Raw genomic sequence first — 20028 nt, 5'->3', positions numbered from 1 at the left:
AGAAAATATTTGCAATACATGTAGCTGACAAAAGACTACTCTAGAATATATAAAGAACTCTCACAATACAATAAGATAACTGAGTTTTTTAAAATGATCAATTTGAATAGAAATTTCCCAACAGAAGGTATCAGGATGGTCAATAACCAAATGAAAAGATATCCAACAACATTAGTCATCAAGTAAATGCAAATTAAAACCACAATGTGTTATTAATTCACACCCACTATAGAATGACTAAAATTAAAAAGATTGACAATATCAGGTGTTCAGAAGGATGAAAATCAAATGAAACCTTTATACACTGGCACTGGAAATAGAACAACCAGTTTGGAAAAGTTCGACAATTTTTAAAAAATTAAATACACAATTGCCATACCGGTCAGCAATCTACCTATAGGTATTTACCATACAAATGAAGCATATGCCATATCAATACAAAGACCTGTACACAAATATTCACAACAGCATTATTCATAACAGCCCCAAACTGGAGACAACATAAATGATCATCACAGGTAAATGAATAAACAAATTGTGGTAAATCCCTATGATGGAAATGAACTACTCAAACAGTCAACAACATAAATGAATCTCAAAAACACTATCCATGAAAGCCAGATATAACAGAACATAATACTCTTTGATACTGTGTATATGAAACTCTAGAAAGGAAAAATATAACCCATAATGACAGAAAGAAGATTAGGTTTCCAGGGGTCCTGGCAGAGGAAGAGGATTGACTGCAAAGGGCCCTATGGGATAATGGGAGTATTTTAGATATTGATTGTGATGGTGGTGAGTAGGTGAATAAATTTGTCAAAACTCATAAAGCACACACTTAAAATGGGTGTATTTTACTGTATAAAAATTATACCTTTAGCTTTTTGGATTTTAAAAAAGCCAAAGGATATTCAAAGATCACAAGTCATTTTAAAAATCCAGCAGCAGGAAAAACAAACAAACAAACTAAACATTGACAGAACAGAGATAATGTGGAGGACTTTAAAAAAATTCACAGCAATTCAAACAAATGGTTCAGAAAACCGGAGGAGGATGTTTTAAAAAGCAACAACAGGCAGAGAACAAAAAATGATGTTTTGAAGTTAAAAATATTAACTGCCAAGAGTAAATTTAGTAGACATTTGGAAAATAATACAGAAGTTTCTTTAGAACACAAAGCAAAAACCAGAGAAAAGAGATTCATTAGAAAACAGATTAAAAGAAGATACACAGAAATCCCAACTACAAGATTAAATATCTGACTAATAGAAGAACCTCAGAAAGAGGATAGAACAAATGATGAGGAAAAAGCTATTAAAAAAAATAAAATGAAGCAAATCTGCACTTAGATTCCACAGAATGCCCAGCAAATTAAATGGCAGGGGGGAAATCCATCATATGTAGACATATACTATTTCTGGAGAATACAGTTTGTGATAAAGGCAAACATGGCAAGAAAAAAATAAAAAGGCAATTAGAAACTCCAGGAAAAACAAAATGATACAAGTCATGGCCTGAATAAGTACACTTAAAATAGGGCATATTTTAAACAAGTGATGCAGAATAAGAAAAGAGAATCTAGATGTCTGTTTTTAAGAAAGAAGGACTCCATCATCTTCATAGGGTTATAATGTTGAACCTGGAGAGAAGGAAACATAAAGTCTGAGTATGTGGCCTAGCACTGAATTCTCTCTATATAGTTAGAGGAATATAAGACTGTTTACCAATGTTGTACTTATAGGGGTCAACCTTTAGAAAAAGCAAGGAAGCCTCTGTTGCAGTGCAGAACAGAATGCAAATAAACAATCTTAGCAAAGTAGCTGACAGAAATTGTGATGTTAAAGGGAGAACATAGGTGGAAGAAAGGTTGGGGGGATAAAATATTCTCCTCTTACTAAATGGAGAATCAAGAGATACTGCCCAAAGTGAAAGAATAAAAAAAAAATTGAAGTTTAGGGATATTATTTAAAATTACTATATGAAATAAAAATATCCCTATCTCACAGAAAGTGAAGGAAATACACAGTAGTATTAACAAGCTAAATCCTCATTTTTCAGAGTAGAAAGTCAATAGATACTATCTGAAGTTTAAGTATCAAGAACTAGAGCAATAGCATATTATCTACATTTATGGAGACCATAAACAAGAAGCACCAACAAAATGTAGCATGATTAACACTGCTTGTCTTCAGGAACACCAACTTTTAGAGTAAGTTCAACTATTCTGAAGCTTTGATGCTGAAAGGAAGCCCAGGCCACATGGTGTAGGTCAGTGTAGGTGCTCTGCTCAAAAACCCGAGCTCAGATCCCAGCCTATGCCAACCAACTTGCATGAACCACTAGACTTGAAAGTGATGACAACTAGATTAATCAAACTCCCAGTTGTTAAGTAATTTCCAGCTGATGTCCCAGACATCTTGGAACAGAGACATGCCATTCTCACTGTGCTCTGTCTAAATTCCCCATCCGCTAAATCCATGAACATAAGATAATGGTGGTTTTAGGGCCCTACATGTTGGAGTAATTTACTACATAGCAATATTAACCAGAAAAATTGCTTTAATGGAAAAATGTAATTACTTTAAACAAAAAACTGCAAATAACTCTCCTCCCTTGCAGATTTTGGTACTCTATTACAACTTCTTGCAACATATCTGACAATTGACTGGGAACATCACAAATTTTTTTTTCTTTTCTAGTCTATTACTCCCTCCCTCTCTTCTTTCCTTCTCTTTCTTTTCCTATTTTATTATTATATATAACATGTAAATTATGTTTTATATATATAGCTTATTGCTATGTAATATATTATTATTATCAGTGATGTCACAAACCATTAGGTGATCACAATCAACTATTCTAAGCAGAGGAGGAAGGTGCTTGGAATGGTAGCCCCAAACAGGAATAATGGGACAAGGTTCATCATGGGACTGGCTGCTTGGGCCCCACTGCTTGTAAAGGCAGCTATAGCCATTTATACAAGGCTCTTTAGGGGAATGTATGCCAATATTTTAATATGACATACATATTACCTGGGCATCCGTACTTATAAGGACGGCTATCGCCATTTATATAAGGCTCTTTAGACTCATTTTGGAGTAATACAAAAATGAACAGTCACAGCCCAGAGAATTTTAAACCATGTTTTCACAAATTTCCATCGAAACATCTAAATTGAATTTGCAAAAACTGATATGATGATTTAAAGTATCATTAAAATATTGCTTAATATTATTGGCTTAAAATTATGTTCATAATTTAATAAAAACAGTAGTGGAAGGATTAGCTTAGAAGGGATCTATCTCAGTGTCCAATCTACTTGCTAATCATTACATTATTAAATAACTCCTAATTCTTAAGTCAGGATCCAATTTACTACCATAATGATTAGAGACTGTATAATCCTGAAGAGTTTTAAATGCAATACTGAGTGAATAGAAAAATAAAATGCCTAATAAATTATAGTGTTAATTTACATTTTATTATTAATAAAGTTACTGTGAAAAGAGTAATCTTTAGTCATGGTTTAGCTATTTATTCACTCAGTCATTTACTCAATTGATATTTACCAGGCACTACTCTGGATGCTGGGGATAATGCAGTGAGCAAAACAAAAATTCTTGCCCTCAGGGAGTTAATATTCTAACGGGAAGCTGGCATTCAATATTAATTCATAGAAATATTCAACAGATACTTGAGTGCTAGGCACACTGAGCAATGTAAAAATCGTTAAAATAAGGTGCCCAAGAAAAAGCAGACAGTGATGCCATTTTTGTGGAATTGTAAGAATGATACTCTGAGTTTACTCATTCCATAAGCATTGGTTTGAGGGTTTACTAAATATGCCAGAATATTCATTTATTTTCAGATCACCAGGTTTCAGATTTTGCAGTTTATCAAGAAACTTCAGATCTACTTGCTATCCCAAGTTCTCTGTCTTTTCTATTTTCTCTCTTACTGCTACCTCAACTTAGCTCATCCTCTGCCATCATCTTCCCTTCTTTTAATGAGCATATTGCCCTTTCAGATACTTAAAGACATCTCTAGACCATTTTCTATTTGCTAATGATAGATTTACCTCTTAATTCTATCAACTAAAGTGAAAAAAACCTATACCATCTTTCCTAAACAAAGATGCTTCTCTTGACTCATCTCAAAAGTCTAGTTTCTCTAGGATTGGACTGGTACCACCTGGTCAGTCACATTCATACAGTTCTTCTTGAAATCACTTCCGTCACTTTGAGTCAATCGACACTTGAGGAGTAAGGTCTGTGAAACAGAATTCTTCCCTTCACAAAACTTTAGTTAAGAACCCAAGTGGCATCACTTCTAGTCTAATTAGTTAGAAGTTAAATAGCCACTTATTAAGTTCCATGGGCTTAAGATAATTTGTAAGAATTAGCAGAAATTTTCTTTTGTTTCTTAATATGTTAAAAAAATATGTATTATTTCAAAGAAGCTATGTTCTCCCAGTTCCAGGGAACTTAACATAATGTAAATGTATCTCATTCTGATCAGCACTGGGAGTTCCTTCTAGCCCAATTTCCAAATCTGTCTCTTGGTTTCTCATAGTTCACAAGAAAATATCCCATTTTTACCCAAGGTTATTTAATAACTTCTTTAAGTGATTCTACATGGGTGAAATGTATACTATATCATCTAAAACTCCCAACTTCAAACCACTGGGACAGTCTCTTGGGTTCTTCTAAAAAGTTTTAAAATGTACTGGTCAGAGTAAACTAAACTTTTAAAGAGAAGTTTAGAAGTCTTCCCTTGAAATGCAAAGATATCTTTTTTCAGAAAAAAGTATTTATTCTTTGTAGAGACAGGGTCTCCCTGTGTTGCCCAGGCCAGTCTCTAACTTCTAGGCTCAAGCGATCTTCCCGCCCCAGCCTCCCAAAGTGCTAGGATTACAGGCATGAGCCACTGTGCCTGGCCTTCTTTTGTTTTTCTTGTTCTGCTGCTGGAAACGTATGAGTGTTAATGTTCCTAACTTTATACTTTGTACCTTCTAAAAAATAAAAGTATTTTTTAAAAAATAAATGTTTGTTCTAATCATTAGGAACACCTACTACGGAAATTATGAGATTACTTTGCAATAAAAAGAAGCAAAGGAAAAAAGAAAAAGAGAAAATTCACTAAAGATTAGTGCCCCTAAAGGAGAACTGCTTCGTTGCTGTGAATAGAACTCTTAATGATTTAAACATAGAAGACAGAGAACAAAATTTTAAATGTCATAGGACAGTCATGCCTCAGAAAATAAGCAGAAATTCCAATTTGTGACATAAAAATGAATAATTCTGTTTCAGATTTTGAAATTTAAAAAAAAGAAAGAGAAAAAACAAGCAAAGAATCCAACTCCTCTTTGGGTTAATTTGAATAGTGAAATACAAAAGAAATCATCAAGTTCCCATCAGTTTTGACAACGTGTTCTCAGAAACATTTGGTCCACAGACCCTCCCACAATAAATCCATTAATAAACAAGACAGAGCATTGGATAAACCTGACACCAATTTCTAATATCCAAATGAAAGATTATGTTTTACCTGAATTATTATAAACTCAATACACATCTTTTCAGAAATACCTAGCTCCATTCATACTTTCACAATGTGAGGTGGAATGAAAGTGCTACCAATCAGTAATACAGATATCTGTGTACATGTCAATTTCTTCCAGGAAATTATAAACTACGTGAGAGCAGGAATTCATTTTGTTAATAATGCCTTATATTTGTTTAATATTGGATCTTTGTATACATGATTTCATTTGATCACAGTAAACCACTAAGGTCTAAAGAGCAGAAGTAATTCCTATTTTATTATGGGGATATGGCAGCCAAGAGACATGAGGAATTTACCCTAGGTCACTCAACCATTAAATAGTAATTAGAGGAATCAGGATAAGAATCCGTTTTCTGACTCCAAGTCCACAAGCAGGAACATTTTAAAAACTTATTATTACGGAAAATTTCAAACATATATAAATGCAGAGGGACTAGTACAATAAAACTCCAATTTCAACAGTGATCAACTCATAGTCCAGTCTTATTGCATCTCTACCCCATTTTGAAACAAATTCCAGACCTCATGCCATTCTTTGGGTAAACACTTTAATATGCACTTTTTGTGACTGCTGCCTTATCCCATTCAACAGAAAGTTGAATATAGCAGATACTCATAAATACTTGAATTCCAGAGACCTCACCTGTATTTTCAGACATGACTATCCATTTCGAACTAAAAAAAATTCTGAATTTCTAAATGACATATATTCTGTCATTCACAAATATTTATTCAGGGTTACAAGATGTCACACATCATGCTAAATGCCTGTGATACTGCAAGGAACAAGACAACAGTCCCTTCTTTTAAGAATCTTGTACTCCACTGTTCTGCATACACACCACACACACACACACACACACACACACCCAACCATGTCTGTCTCAAGGAACTGGAATGAGTTCAAACTGGAAGAATACTTCTTAACTAAACCTACCAGTTTGTCAAGACAGACTCCAAATTCTCTATACACAGATTATAAGGAGGAGTAGAAGACAAGGCTTGAATGAAGTTCAGAATCATCATCTTTTAGAAATTGTTAGGAAGGTTTTACCTAATTCTTCTCTAATGGGTTTTCCACTATTGAAAGCCAGAGAAATTAAAATTAATGAAAAAAATAAAAGAATTCAAACAATTGATCAAAATGTATTTACAGTAACTTACTTTCTTACATTAAAAATGTTCAAATCATTTTCAGCTTTTGCTGAAAGTATGCTCATTTCCTAATGTTAATGTCTTCTTTCTAGTATATAAATTAAGTCCAAGGTTTAAAAGTTAACTATTAGAATGAATTAAATTATTTAAATTTTTAAACTCACTTTAATATAAACTATGTAGATTAGAGTAAAACAAAAATGAAACTTTATTTTTTCAGTATTTCTTAAATTATTTCCCACGAAACCCAGCAAGCATAATCCAATATACAGATCCATTCTCCCTCTTGACACTCCTTTCACGATAGAAATAATTCATATAGTGTCCTCCTTTATAAATGGACCCCTTTTCAATGATTTCACTCATTTGTTATGTATTCATCTTATTTTCACTGGATATAGGGTGTAAATGGACATGCTAACAAGACACTCTCTGCCTTAAAGAGCTTATAAACGGGGTAAGAAAGAGTAGGGGGTCAGAGGAGGGTGGTCATGGGAGTTAATATTCCGTCGTACATAACAGAAATAATATAAGCGGGCAGATATGTGTTATGTGCCATAAAGAAGGTCCAAAGTTTTCAGGGCTCAAAAGAGGTAGAGATGTTATCCAAATCGAGGTATTAAGGAATACACAACAAAAAAAAGTGACGTTAGAGGTTGGCCTTGAAGAATAAGCAGAATTTCAAAGGGCAGAAAAAGTGGTGCAGGAGAGGCACCAAGTACACATTCTGAGATCTGTCCAAATTAAAGTTACAGAGGTGGACCGCAAGAAATCCACAAGGGGAAATGGAGTAGTTCATTCTTCTGTAGGATACATGTTAACAAATACAGAAGAAGAACATGAGAAAATTCTGTCAAAGCCAAAGCTAGTACAATATTGAAGATAAAAAACAGATAGTCAGGAAAAGTTTAAATATGAATAATTACTTGAAGACTCTTACTAAATAGACTTCACGTATGTATACCTAACAGTAATACCCACAGATTTGCCAATGTCAACGTTAGTCCAAGATACTTGCTAATGCGATACACAACTAAAAGGATAAAAAGTGCTCCTCTGAGGGGTTTAAAATTTAATTTATTCTACTTAATTAATTCAATCAGGAAACATATACTGGTTAACCAATGGTTATGGACACCATGTTATTTATGGATATAAAATACACAAGTTTGATCTTCAAGTCAGCAAACATAAAGTCATTAAATCGAAAATACTTTTACATCTCAAGGGATTTTTTTTCTGGTATGCAATGACCATTAGTCATCCTGTCCTGCTAATGTTTAATATAAACCTCTGTCTGAATCTCAGCCATCCTCAATCAGATTGTATCTAATATGCACATAATCACAAAATAAAATTGTTAACTAACGATGAGATAATTTTTTTGCATTCATAAAACAACTCAAATTTTATTATTATAAAACAGACCAAAGGGGGTTGGACTAGGTTAAATCTAAGATTTTTTCCAATTAAAAAATCCTCATGCTGTGATTCTAATTCTACTCAACTGAATTCTTTAGGAAGGCCAGAGAATAGGAATAATTTTTTTTTTTTTTTTTGAGACGGAGTTTCGCTCTTGTTACCCAGGCTGGAGTGCAATGGCACGATCTCGGCTCACCGCAACCTCCGCCTCCCGGGTTCAGGCAATTCTCCTGCCTCAGCCTCCTGAGTAGCTGGGATTACAGGCATGTACCACCATGCCCAGCTGATTTTTTGTATTTTTAGTAGAGACGGGGTTTCACCATGTTGACCAGGATGGTCTCGATCTCTTGACCTCGTGATCCACCCGCCTCGGCCTCCCACAGTGCTGGGATTACAGGCTTGAGCCACCGCGCCCAGTTTAGAGAATAGGAATAATTTAAATGGCTAAATTACAAAGCCAGTAGATGTCCAAATTTCAGCAAACTACTACAGGCAAAGGAGATGGTCAAAAATGCTTCATAATAATCCTGACTCAAATGGACTTCCATACTACAAATGTACACTTGGACAGATTCCTGCCACATGCCTTACAGTCCCTCCAGTTCACCTCTCAGGCAAGAGCAGCTACACGCGCAGCTGGTAAAATAAAAATCACGTATGGCAGCAAACTAGTGATATTCAAGACAACTACCTAGCAGTTCTTGGAAAAATCTTCTCTCTGATTGCTGGCCTCCCTGCTCCACCAAACCTAGCATCTACGGATCATCACTTACATGATGACCTTCATGGAAGAATGCTTGTTATCAACCACTGGTACCAGTTTTCGGTGCTGCCTCCTGGACCCTGAACAAAGCTCAACTTCATACATACTACCTTCTCCTCTTAGCAATTCACTGACACCCAGATATCATCTCTGCTGTGTTCTGTTACATCAAGAAGCTCACAATTAATTTACTTTCAATGAAGACAGAGCAACTCATCTGAACCGCATGAGAAATAACAATAGTGTGATTAGTTCCCTAAGAGGCATGGAAAACACATATTTGCTTATGTGTCCGATGGTTGTTATGCCATCTAATTTTTAAATATTGTGATGTTTATTTCATTAACCAGGATGTTACATAATGGCACATTATGTAATATTTTATTCATCACACAAATACTAAGCGTTTAAATTTTTCCTATTCTTCTTTGTCTAAAAGGAACCCAATATTATTAATGAATTACCTGATGTTATATATCTGTATTATCATTTAACTATAGCTATTTTAAATTATTATAATTAAATTAAATTATCATAATTATGGCTCAAATTCCTTAAAAGGAGAATTCGTTGGAATAATACTTTTGTACAGATATTCTTCGGTATGGCATACTGCAGAATTCAGGAATTTTATGACTTGTTATTCATTTATTGTTATATCATTTATTCCTGGCAAACTCACTTTTGTCTACATATAGTTCATTTTTTCCAAACTAGAAATGTACTCACCTGATTAAACTGCTTCCATCAAACAAACAAAAATTGCTAGTTTTAAGAACAAGTCAGTAAGTTTAAAATGGCATGACAAGTTGCTCAACCTACAGAGTGGCTTCCAACCCTAATATCCATGGTTTTACAATGACAGGCTGTATGTATGGGGTGTTTCCTTCTTAAATAACTTTCCTAAGAAATCATTAGTAGTGAGGCATTTGTTTTTTTAAATAAGAAATAATTTATTTTTAATAGAAACCTATTTGCATAGATATTCATTTACCCATGTCTTGAACATAGGAAATTATCCCCAAAGATATTTAAGTTTTTACAAGTTTTCCTCTTACAGACCATTTTTTCCTTGATTTCATGGAAAAATTCTAATAATTCCATGTTGATAACAGTTGTATAAAAGAAATACATTATCAAGTTCTGTAGGAACAAAAAATGAGCAGAACACCATTGAGAAAATGTTTATTTACTAAACAACCTTGATAAATTAGAAACTTTTCAAGGAACTCTCAGAGACAGAAAGAACAAACATATTTTGAACATACTAAAATTTAAAAGGAGAATTAAACTCCTGCTTTTCCTGCTTTTATTGAAAAGAAGCCCTAGTGATTATTACTCAACTACACTAATAGCAATTTTATTTAGGATTCCCATGAACTAATCCACTTGAAGACCTGGCTTTAGAGAGCCAAAAATGTCTTATTTCTTTTACTCTGTTAATAGTTAGGTTTTCCAGAAAAAATTGTATTTTTACTCACCTTGTATGCTATATATTACGGAGATCTTTAAAAAGGAGAGAAAATTAGAAAACTCTCCTTGAATAATCATTAAGCTTTACAGCCTCTTCTTTGGGCTTTTTGCTTTGTTTTTAAAGCAGTGACTAAATATTCTAATAATGATATTTAAACATCACAAGTTTATTCACTGATATGTAATGACATTTAGTTTCTAGAACCAAATCCTTGAATTTGAATTGCTTTTACTGTTACACTAATCAATGTAATCTCTGGAGACAATACAGGTAGCACTTGCTTGTATCTTTCTTAGAGCACATGATCTTTATATATATATATTTTATTGTGCTTTGGGTTCTGGGATACATGCAGCACATGATCTTATCATATATCAGGGTTATGGTGATCATCTTATTCCTTCAAACACGGGGAGAACTGCTTCAGGAGAGTAGCCAGGTGTGATTTACTCAGGTATCTTTCCCAGTACCCGGCCCCACGGTTTTTAAAGCACATGGCCTTCCTAAATCCTTTTTGAATAAATGGAGCTCAAATGTTCATTTACATTAGCTATTTGTCAGTATCTCATACAGGTCAATACATATGACCCTAAGGTGAAATTTAATCTTCAAAAAGCACTTGATTCTGATTAGCCTTTTGGCTATGCTGCCTATTCAATCAGGAAATTCCTGGTAACTGAATTATCAGAAATATCAGTTGTTTTATAAAACTGGTTAGGTTAAGTATAACAAAACAAAGCAATTAAAATAAAGATGAGTAAATTTTTAAAGAGAAGAAAGAACTTCTCATCTCATTACAAGGCAAGTTCTACAAGTGTAGAGACTTTGCTAGACTTGTTCATTGCTATATCCTCAACTTCTAGAAGAGTCTGGCACAGTAAATATTACGTGAATGAACAGACTGCTGAAAAAGGATGTTATTATTTTATCTCTATTGTTTTTAGTTCAGGCTGTTAAAACGGGATCCATCTGTGCAGTGCAGAAACTCTAATACAGGTTCACAGTGAAGTCTTATTCTGGCACAGGTTCCAGGATTGGGATTACCAAATACAAAAAAAATAGAGTAAATTTACTTCCCAGACACTGACTGGCTGATCAAGCGAGGGCCTGGGACACATCAAGTGCAGGTAAGGAAGAATTTCAAGTATTATCCTGGTGCCTACAGGCAGTAACAGTGTCAGCAATAACAAGTCAGCTTTTCTGGCAAATCCATCAAAATTAAATCTTAAACTTTTGAAAAAACTAATATGTTTATTATGCTCCTGTTGGCTTAGAGGCTTAACTATCTGAGGGGAGGGCCTATAATTATGATCAACTACTTATGACTTGAAGGTACTTATAAAACCATCTGCCCTTTTAAGAAACCATTAAAGAACCAGGCTTAAGACTGTAATACTAATCCTAGGGGCAATAATAAATCACAGGTTTGGGGACCCAACTTTAACAACTCTCCCTTGGAAAGAAAAGAATTGCTATCACCTGTCCTTATTTCCTGACCTTGTCTGAGCAAATATTAGCAACCTCCAAAATCCAGAATTCTTAGTCTGGCCAAGCAAGTCATGGGACCAATGGTTGTTCCAATGCAGAGACAGAAGAGAAGAAACAGGAAGGAAACAAAAAGGGAACGAAGATCTGTAGCTCGTGAGGGTGACATCATCAATAATTTCCTGAAGTGTCACTGAATTTCATGGCTCCTGATTGATAGTGTTTTCTGACATCCTACAGGCTAATTATCCTCAAGTACCTTCTTGGTTCCAGATCCTGTAATGTCTCGGTTTGAATATGATTTGTTCTACAAAAAAGGTCAGGTGAATGAATCCCTTCCTGCAAAGTTGCTCTATGGTAAGAGACCCACAAATCTGCTGAAATACAAACAATCCTTAGATATCTGAAGTGCTTTTAAATTTACAAAGTGCTTTCGCATACACCATCTCAATTTATTCTCATGATTTTAAGAGGTAGATGCCATCATCACCACTTAACATGTAGAACTAATTTTAGAAAACAATGCCTTGGTCTTCAGTTCATAAGTATATCCTCCTGAAATTCACAGTACAGAACCCAAGTCATGGGTCAGTTAGAAACATCTAGAAACACATCAATCTCAGGAGGATAAATCAAGCGAAAAAGATGGATCAGACAAAATCTATCAGCACAATGGCAAAAAGTGTTCCTCTGTTATAAGAACGGCGCGAGCTTTGTAAACAATAGTGTTATACAGGGGTGCCTCTGTAGTACCTCTACGTTGGAAGGACATTATTTATTCATATACACGATAACCACTCTTAATTGGACACTCACAGGTAACGGACAAAATAAAACAAGAACTTTTGTCTTAAAATTGTAGCTGTGGAATTCATCTTCTGGAATATACTTAGGTGATTTCTCTGGGAAGACAACTGAGTTACAGGGGGCTAAATGTACCCTCCACTTTTCCCTCCAATATCACAAAGAGCCTCCAAAAAGTATTTTGTTGTTTTTAACAAAGAAAATACACACTGAAGAAGTCATCTATAGCTTTTATATATAATATCATCTTCCATTCATTCTAGCAGCCTCAGTATCTTTTGTCCTTGCTTTCCTTTCTAGCTAAAGCAGAAGTATAATGCTGTCCTATCTTTATAACCATTTACTACCTTCTTTATGTATTTATGATTCTTTGATGCCTTCTAACTTGAGTCTAACTGCATTGGGAACAAAGCACCACACAAATCACCAGCCTGGGATGAGAAGAGACAAGTAAAAACCTCCCAGGAAGATTCTGTAGACACTTGGTCCCTCTGAGTCTGTAGAGAGTTTGGTATTTCAAAGGTCAGTCTTGGGTCTCTCCACTTTGATGACTAATGTTAAATTGTTTGACTTTTTACAAAAATATTTAGCTGTGCTTATTTACATAATTTCATCCTCGGTGCACACAGTAGGCATGTATTTGTTGAACACAAGCCCTAGATGGATAAGAAAAAAGATATTTCGCTACACATGATCTCAAGTCGAAAAAGGTAAAATCACAATTCAATTTGTAGAAGTTTCTAGGCATTCCTTTTCAATGCATTTCTGTTTAAAAAGGAAAAGGATGACACAACCAAACAATGTCAACCACACAATGGGGAAATTCCAGGATCACTAAGAAAACACCATTATCCTAAGTCACACATGTTCATTTAATACTGGCTACCACACAGGAGAGACTAAGAACTGCTGTTTCCCCACCCACTAGCACAAACCATCTGGGAAAAGCATGGGCAGAACATTTATGATCTAACCATACCACATCTTGGACTCACATTTAACCCTTTGGAGAATTAGTCTAAAGAGTAGTCCGCCCAGAGATACAGGGATAACCATTTTGGAAGAAATTTTTACGACGCTGTCTGAATTTGGATATCAGCATTCAAACTCCTTAGATCACCAGGAGTCATTCTTGTTACGAAACTTTAATAAAGAGAAACTGCGAGTATGATTGGCAAAAATATTGTGATGTTTTTGCATCTTCTTAACCTGATTGACACTAGGCTCCACCCATAAAATTCTCACTGATTATCACACCGCATCCTCATTCTCCAGTCTCACTCACTCTTTCAAAAATTCTCCAACTGCATGGCCAGGAAAAATATGTGGGGGATAGCAGGGCATGTCTCAGATTGGCTTATTCTGTCCCTAAAACGCACCCACCTCCCCCGGACCCTCCTTCAGGGCGGGCTGGAAGAAAAAACTTGTAAGTTGTACAGCTGCGGGGAAGCCTGTGCACGTCACGTTTTCTGACTTGTCTTTCTGCTCGCCGTCTGGCAAGGTCGCCGGCTCTGGCTCGCGGCTCTGTCGACAAAACTTAACTCTCAAGCTGCAAGATCAACGGGTTACGCCGAACCTCCCCAGTCGCCCTCTTCCCCAAACCTTCCTGGGCCTGAGGATTCCCCGTTTGGCCCTCCCCGCCCGCGGCTAGGGCGCAGCTCCCCGGCTCACCTGACCACGTTGGGGTGCTCGAAGGTCTCCAGGTGCCTCAGCACCGCCACCTCGCGGATGGTGGAGAGCGGCATGCCCTCCTCGCCGGTCTGCACCCGCACGCGCTTCAATGCCACGAAACGGCCTCCGTTCTTCAAGTCTCGGGCCTTGAACACCTTCCCATAGGCGCCCTCCCCGATCTCCGCCACGCATTCGTACTGCTGGTCCGCGCGGCTCAGGCCGTCCTTCTCCATGCCGCCTGGACGCCGCCTGGCGCGGCGCCGCTGGGACGGGTGGGGGGTGCGCTCAACTAGCTGGCGGCCGCTGCTCGCCTCCTCCGGGGCTCCCCGGAGCTCAGAGCTCGGTCTCGCTTTCTTTGCCCCCTGCCGGCTCAGGCGCTTGGGCTCTGAGGCTCTCGAGGCTGTGGAGGCTGGATGGAGCGACCTCCTTGCGGGGCTGGCACAACCCTGGTGCCGCGGCGGCGAATCTCCGCCTGCAGAGTCGCTGCCGACGCGAGCCGATCCCTCCTCTTTCCTCACCGAAGCGAAGTCCTCAGCACAGAGACGATTACATAGCATCTGCCCAAGTGCGTCTCAGTCCAGAATCATTGCACCTAAAGGAGGAGACAGGAGGATAAGAAGAAAGTGCAATCAGACAGCCCAGAAGCCTTCCTCGGGGTTCCTCCAGACTCCCCTCCTCCTCCTTCACGAAGCCTCCATCGCTACCCTTCGCGCGCTCCTGCTCTCTCCCTAGCCGCTTAATCCTTCCTGGTTCCTCCGAGAAAAGCAAAGTTACTTTTCTTTCCCTGCAGGGCTGAAGCCGTCTTCGCGCGGAGAGGTTTCAGGGGCCCCTCGGGGATGAGCGCGCGGCGCGGGACGCAGTGGAACGGGAGGGGGCGTGCCGAGCAGCCCAGAGTGTGCCGGGAGCGCGGGGGAGGGGAGGCGCCGGGCACGTCAATGTCACGGCTTAATATTTATCCCTATATCATTGTGTTGCGCCGCTACCCTCCCCACCTCCTGAGGCCTGGACGTGCAGGGAGAGGGGGTCCAGGGGTGCCGGAGGGCGTTCAGGGGTCGCGCACAGCTGGAGCGGAAGGACTGTGGGTCTATCCGTGTGGAGCCGCAGAATGCGGGTGGGGGCTCCCAGGACCCTGTAACCCGATGCTGGGAGTGTGCGAGAAGCGGTGGTCAGACATCTGCTCAGAAATTGTTTCCTTTCTTTCTACTTTCAGTTTTTCTACGAGGAGACATTTAAAAACAACTTGCACACCCAAGTGGTCTTTTTGGGGTAAAAGAGTCCCGGTTGGAAACGGAATTCTCTCTGCGACTGGGAGGACCTCCCTGGTGGAAACCTTGGGAAGACCAGCCATCTGGTCCGGGAGGGTTGGGGCTAATCGGGGGTGGGCGAGCGAGAGGCCCTGGGGGAGGGGAGACCCCATCACCCACGGGATCCCAAGGGTGGGAGAAAGGGTGTTCGCCACACTTTCGCTTGTCGTCTCCTTAAAAGATACTTCAGGAAGAGGATAGCATAATCGCGCCTGGTCCTGAAGTTTTAAGCTGATTTCGACCTGAGCAAAACTCAACCTCCCTTTCAAAGGGTGGGGGTGGGGGGTTAAATCCTGCGCCTCCAGGGGTGAGAGAGAAGGTCTGTGCCTTCGGGGCTCGGACTCGCGAACCTTTTCCCACTCATAGGACCTCCCGGCTGCAGGTAGCTGAGGTGGCTGCCCCATTCCCCCTCCGGCTAAAGGCCAGGTCCAGTCTGCAGCCGGATGCCCCCTGAGCCCTGTGTACAACAAAGCGCCGGAGAAGGGTACCTAACCTTTCCTCCCCATTCAGCAGCGATCTGGGACTAGGGGGCCTCCCTCCCCCACGGCCGCCGCGGCCTCGTCAGTACTTTCGCCACGCCTGCCGCGTGTCCAGAATTCCCGGGTTACCTCGGAATTACCTGTCCCGCAACCGCTGGCCCGCTCGCCTTTTGCCAGGAATTAAAAAAACAGCGCGACCCCACAGTGGGCGGGTGGAGCGGACCTCGGCCAAAGCGGAGATTCTGGCACTCATTCCATTCAGAACTTAAAATCCGAGGAAAGAGCCCCCAGGGACTGCCCAGGGTCTGAGCCAGGTCGAGGGCCACACAGGTAGCCAAGGAGCCGCCGCTGGCCGCCCAACCAGCCTCTCCTCCGTCCCCCCATCCCCCTCCCGCTCGAGTCTAGCCCCAGGCTCCACAGCGAAGGAAGCGTCGAGGACGTCCCACCCCCGCAGGGAACTGTGCCTGCTGCCCCCGCAGGGCCCCGCACCGCCCCGGCTCTCCCCCCACTCGCCCCCCAGAAGGTCGGCTTCGGCGGAGAGAAACCGGAGCAGCAATGCCTTTTCCCCCCCTCTCCTCCACTTTTTTTTGTTGTTGTTGTTGCTTTCCCACGCTGGCTGAATGTGACTTGACCCCATTTCAAAAAAGTTTGACATAGTGCTTCAACATTTCCGCATTCCTCCGCGACTACAAAGGCTGCAGCCGCCTCCTTCTGCTTTCTGTCTCTGCTCTCTGTCTTCACACTCAATGAAATCCTTCATGCGCCTCTCCCGAAGCCTGCCAAGCACCACAAGGGTCGCCACCAGCACAGCGACAAGAGGCCACACCGGGGACCGCGATTCCCGCGTGTGCGCACACGCAGATGCACCTCTGTGCACACGGTCGGGCGCGCTTTGGGTACCAGGGTTGCTCACTGCGGGGCGTGTGTTTAACTCCAATATTTTAAATTATAAAAGTAAACTTGGAAACTAAAGCAAACGTGCGTCTTCGTGGGGCTCCAAGCCTGGGCACTGGCCGGTTGCGTGCACTCTTCTGTGCATAACACGCCCGCAGGAAGCCTGCGCTAACATTTATCTCGTGGAGGGGAACGTGGAGCCCACACCCACACCTCAGCGAGCTGGAGGGGGAGATTTGGTGGGGGAAATATGGGGGATAGAAGCACATTTTCCAGCATGGAGTCCCCAGAGGCAGTGCATTTTAAACCCTAAATGTGAATTTATGTGAGTGTTCAAGTAGAGTTCCAGTTCCGTTGGAGAAACTGGATGAGGAGTGTTCTGCGTGGGTGTGTGTGCGCACGGATACGTGGAAGCAGGATCTCGGTGTTGTGGGTGCCCCTAGCATGGGATCTCTCCTTTCGTCAGGAGATTCCTCTAGCTCCCCAAAACTGGCCCCCATAACCAACCACAGTTCGTAAGGGGTTAACCAAAGCCGATTCCAGGGAAACACGGGTTCCCCCCTCACCCCACCCCCGCCAACCTCCTCTTACCCCCACCCACAGTTCTGCCTCGGACCCGGGCCAATCCCTCAGATCTCCCCCAGGACCCCCCACCCCGCAGCCCACCCACCCGAGCGCACAGCTCCTCACCTGAGGGGCCCAGTCGCGTCGGGCCTCCCGAGGGGGCTGCGAGTGTCAGTCGGCTCTCCGCACGTGTCCACGGCCTGGCGGAGCAGGTAATCAGACTCTGGGGAAGGAGTTACCAGCACTCTCTCCGGCGAGGGGGTGGGCACAGCGGCGGAGGGCGGAGGGACGGCGGAGGGCGCCGCCCGCGCGGCTTGCTGGGGGCGGACGGGGCCGCGGGGCTCCGGCCGGCGCTAGGGGCCCCAGCCGGGGAGGCAGCGTGGGAGACCGCGCAGGGGAGGCGGGGACCCGAGAAGCCAGCTCTGCGGGAGAGCCACCCCTCGGCGGGACTGGGGGCTTGTGGCGCAGAGGCAAGCTAGTGTGCAAATTAAAGCCTTCCGGAGAAAGGGGAGGCGGCCGAGCCGCAGTGCTCAGAGCTCCGGGCTCCCCAGCTCCGGTCTCCGCGTCGGGGGCTACAAGGGCTCGGGGCGGGGGTGGGGGAGTTAAATGAAAATTTCCGGCTTTCACTGAACCTGGAGTAGGGGGATCCCGCGACTAAAATAAGCGGCGTTAGTGGGAGAGAGTGGGGACGTGTCGGGAGTCGGCGGAGTTTCCAAACCCAGGGTCTCCAAGAGTTGGGGTTTTGACAGGGTGAAGTGGGGGTTATCCTCACTGTGTGACGTGGACGGATGGGAAAAACAGAAAACAACCAACCATAATTATGAGGGGCCGATGGGGGTGATAAATACCAATACTTTACAAGAAACTGAAAAATCAGACCAAAAAATAACTCTTATTTAAAAAAAAAAAAAGAAAAAGTTTGGCAGGATGCCTTATAGAAAAGAAATACTAATCTGTCCAAGCACTTTTCACTTTCAGCATGAGCTACATTTGTTTTGTTTTCCTTCGCTTCCTTTCGGCCTCACAAAGCCCTATATTTTCCTTTTAGAGGATATGGTTTGGAAATTGTCAGGCACTCTTATGTGATCTACTTGAAGGGGCTGGCGGGTTCACAATTATTAAGTGGTTAGTAACTGCTGAGGGTTCACTAACGTATTTCACAGGAGATAAAAAGACTAAAATTTAGTGCAAATAATAGAACTGCAGATAGTAGATACATACACACAAAGAGGAGTGCTCAGTTTAAATGCATTATTGGAATTCTGAAATTTGAAACCTTGTAAGAATGTATACTTTACCTGCTGAGAAACCCTTGAATACAATTATTTTAGGTGAAAATGAGATTTTGGACAAAAAAAAGTCTTTCAAACTTTCTACAAGGGAGTAAAAGAAAACTTGAAATAGCTGTCTTTTTGGAAAGAATTTAGTATTCTCCAAAATCTGTATCTGTAGAATACTTGAAACCCTTTAAAACATCTAAAAGCAAAAGTTTTTACAAAATTATTAACTTCAGTTCTTTGTAGAAAAATTAAAACCTGGCAAAATTCTGAGTTGGAAATACTTCTGTAAATCTTTTGACTTTAAAACCATGTTATTAATCTCACAGTAAATCAAAATTTTGCCTTTATAAAATTGATTCTATATTACAGTGTGAGGTAAGGCTAGGGAAATAAAAATTGATGCACTTCCAGTAGCACATATTTTGCAATGCATTATAATACTTTTTTCCTAAAAAATAAAAGTGAATAATTTTAGGTCTTTAAGCTTAAGATAATTCATAAAATACATTTTGTGTTAAGAGCATATCTTCTAAAATTGGATCCAGTTTTCTGAACAAAATTTGCATTTGTAAAGCTATCTATAATCTCACATACCTTACAAACTGAAGAAAGAAAATCATTAGATTTTATATTTACATTAAATATTGGATCACTAGAAATCACTAATTAGACTTTAAGCCAGAGACACAAATGGGTATCCTCCATTTTGGTGCTTGTTCACACTTATTTGCTTTTTAAAACAAGATTTACTTGCTGGTAATTAACATGTTTCTATAATCCAGAAATAATTGCCAGTAAATAGGAACCAGCACATCATGACTAGAATTTATTTGAATAAATCATTTATTTAAAAAATAGCAAGCTACAAATATTTTCGAAATTAACAGAGAAGTGTCTTTTCCACACTGGGTTGAATTTTTAATTACTGAATTTGACAACAACCATTGTTAGATCAGAAATTCCATGATTTAGGTTACTAGATGATTTGGGCAATGTAAAAAACAATGAAACTTTAATTATATATGTTAATACTGAGTGTTAACTCTCTGTCCTTTTTTCCTGTTATTGCCATCTTTTATGTTAATTTATTATTGTTCACTCTTCCTGGTTATGGTTCACATTAAATCCCAGTTGGTTAAAGCTTCAGACCCAAGAAAGTTTTACA

The 20028-nt window shown here is 40.3% G+C and overlaps 1 protein-coding gene across 5 annotated transcripts in view; it reads right to left on the bottom strand.

The window, feature by feature from the left end:
* The window catches only part of CDK6 (cyclin dependent kinase 6), a 233131-nt gene extending 215246 nt beyond the window's left edge, over window positions 1-17885 (bottom strand). The window contains exons 1-2 of one of the 5 annotated variants that reach the window (XM_032253043.1): window positions 17710-17885; window positions 14343-14934 (exon numbers count right to left, since the gene is read on the bottom strand). In XM_032253043.1, coding sequence (XP_032108934.1) covers window positions 14343-14899 — 557 coding nt within the window. In that variant the 5' untranslated portion in view covers window positions 14900-14934; window positions 17710-17885. Of the gene's footprint in view, window positions 1-14342; window positions 15207-16265; window positions 16485-17709 lie in introns of those variants that run through there. The other 4 variants (XM_032253046.1, XM_032253045.1, XM_032253044.1 and 1 more) reach the window with 4 other exon arrangements.
* Window positions 17886-20028: the final 2143 nt, after the last annotated feature.

This window comes from Sapajus apella, unplaced genomic scaffold (assembly GCF_009761245.1).
Source record: "Sapajus apella isolate SASKATOON/1434 unplaced genomic scaffold, GSC_monkey_1.0 scaffold81, whole genome shotgun sequence".
NCBI lineage: Eukaryota > Metazoa > Chordata > Mammalia > Primates > Cebidae > Sapajus > Sapajus apella.
The sequence above is the reverse complement of the archived record's forward strand: the minus strand, read 5'-3'. Positions and strand labels throughout refer to the sequence as shown.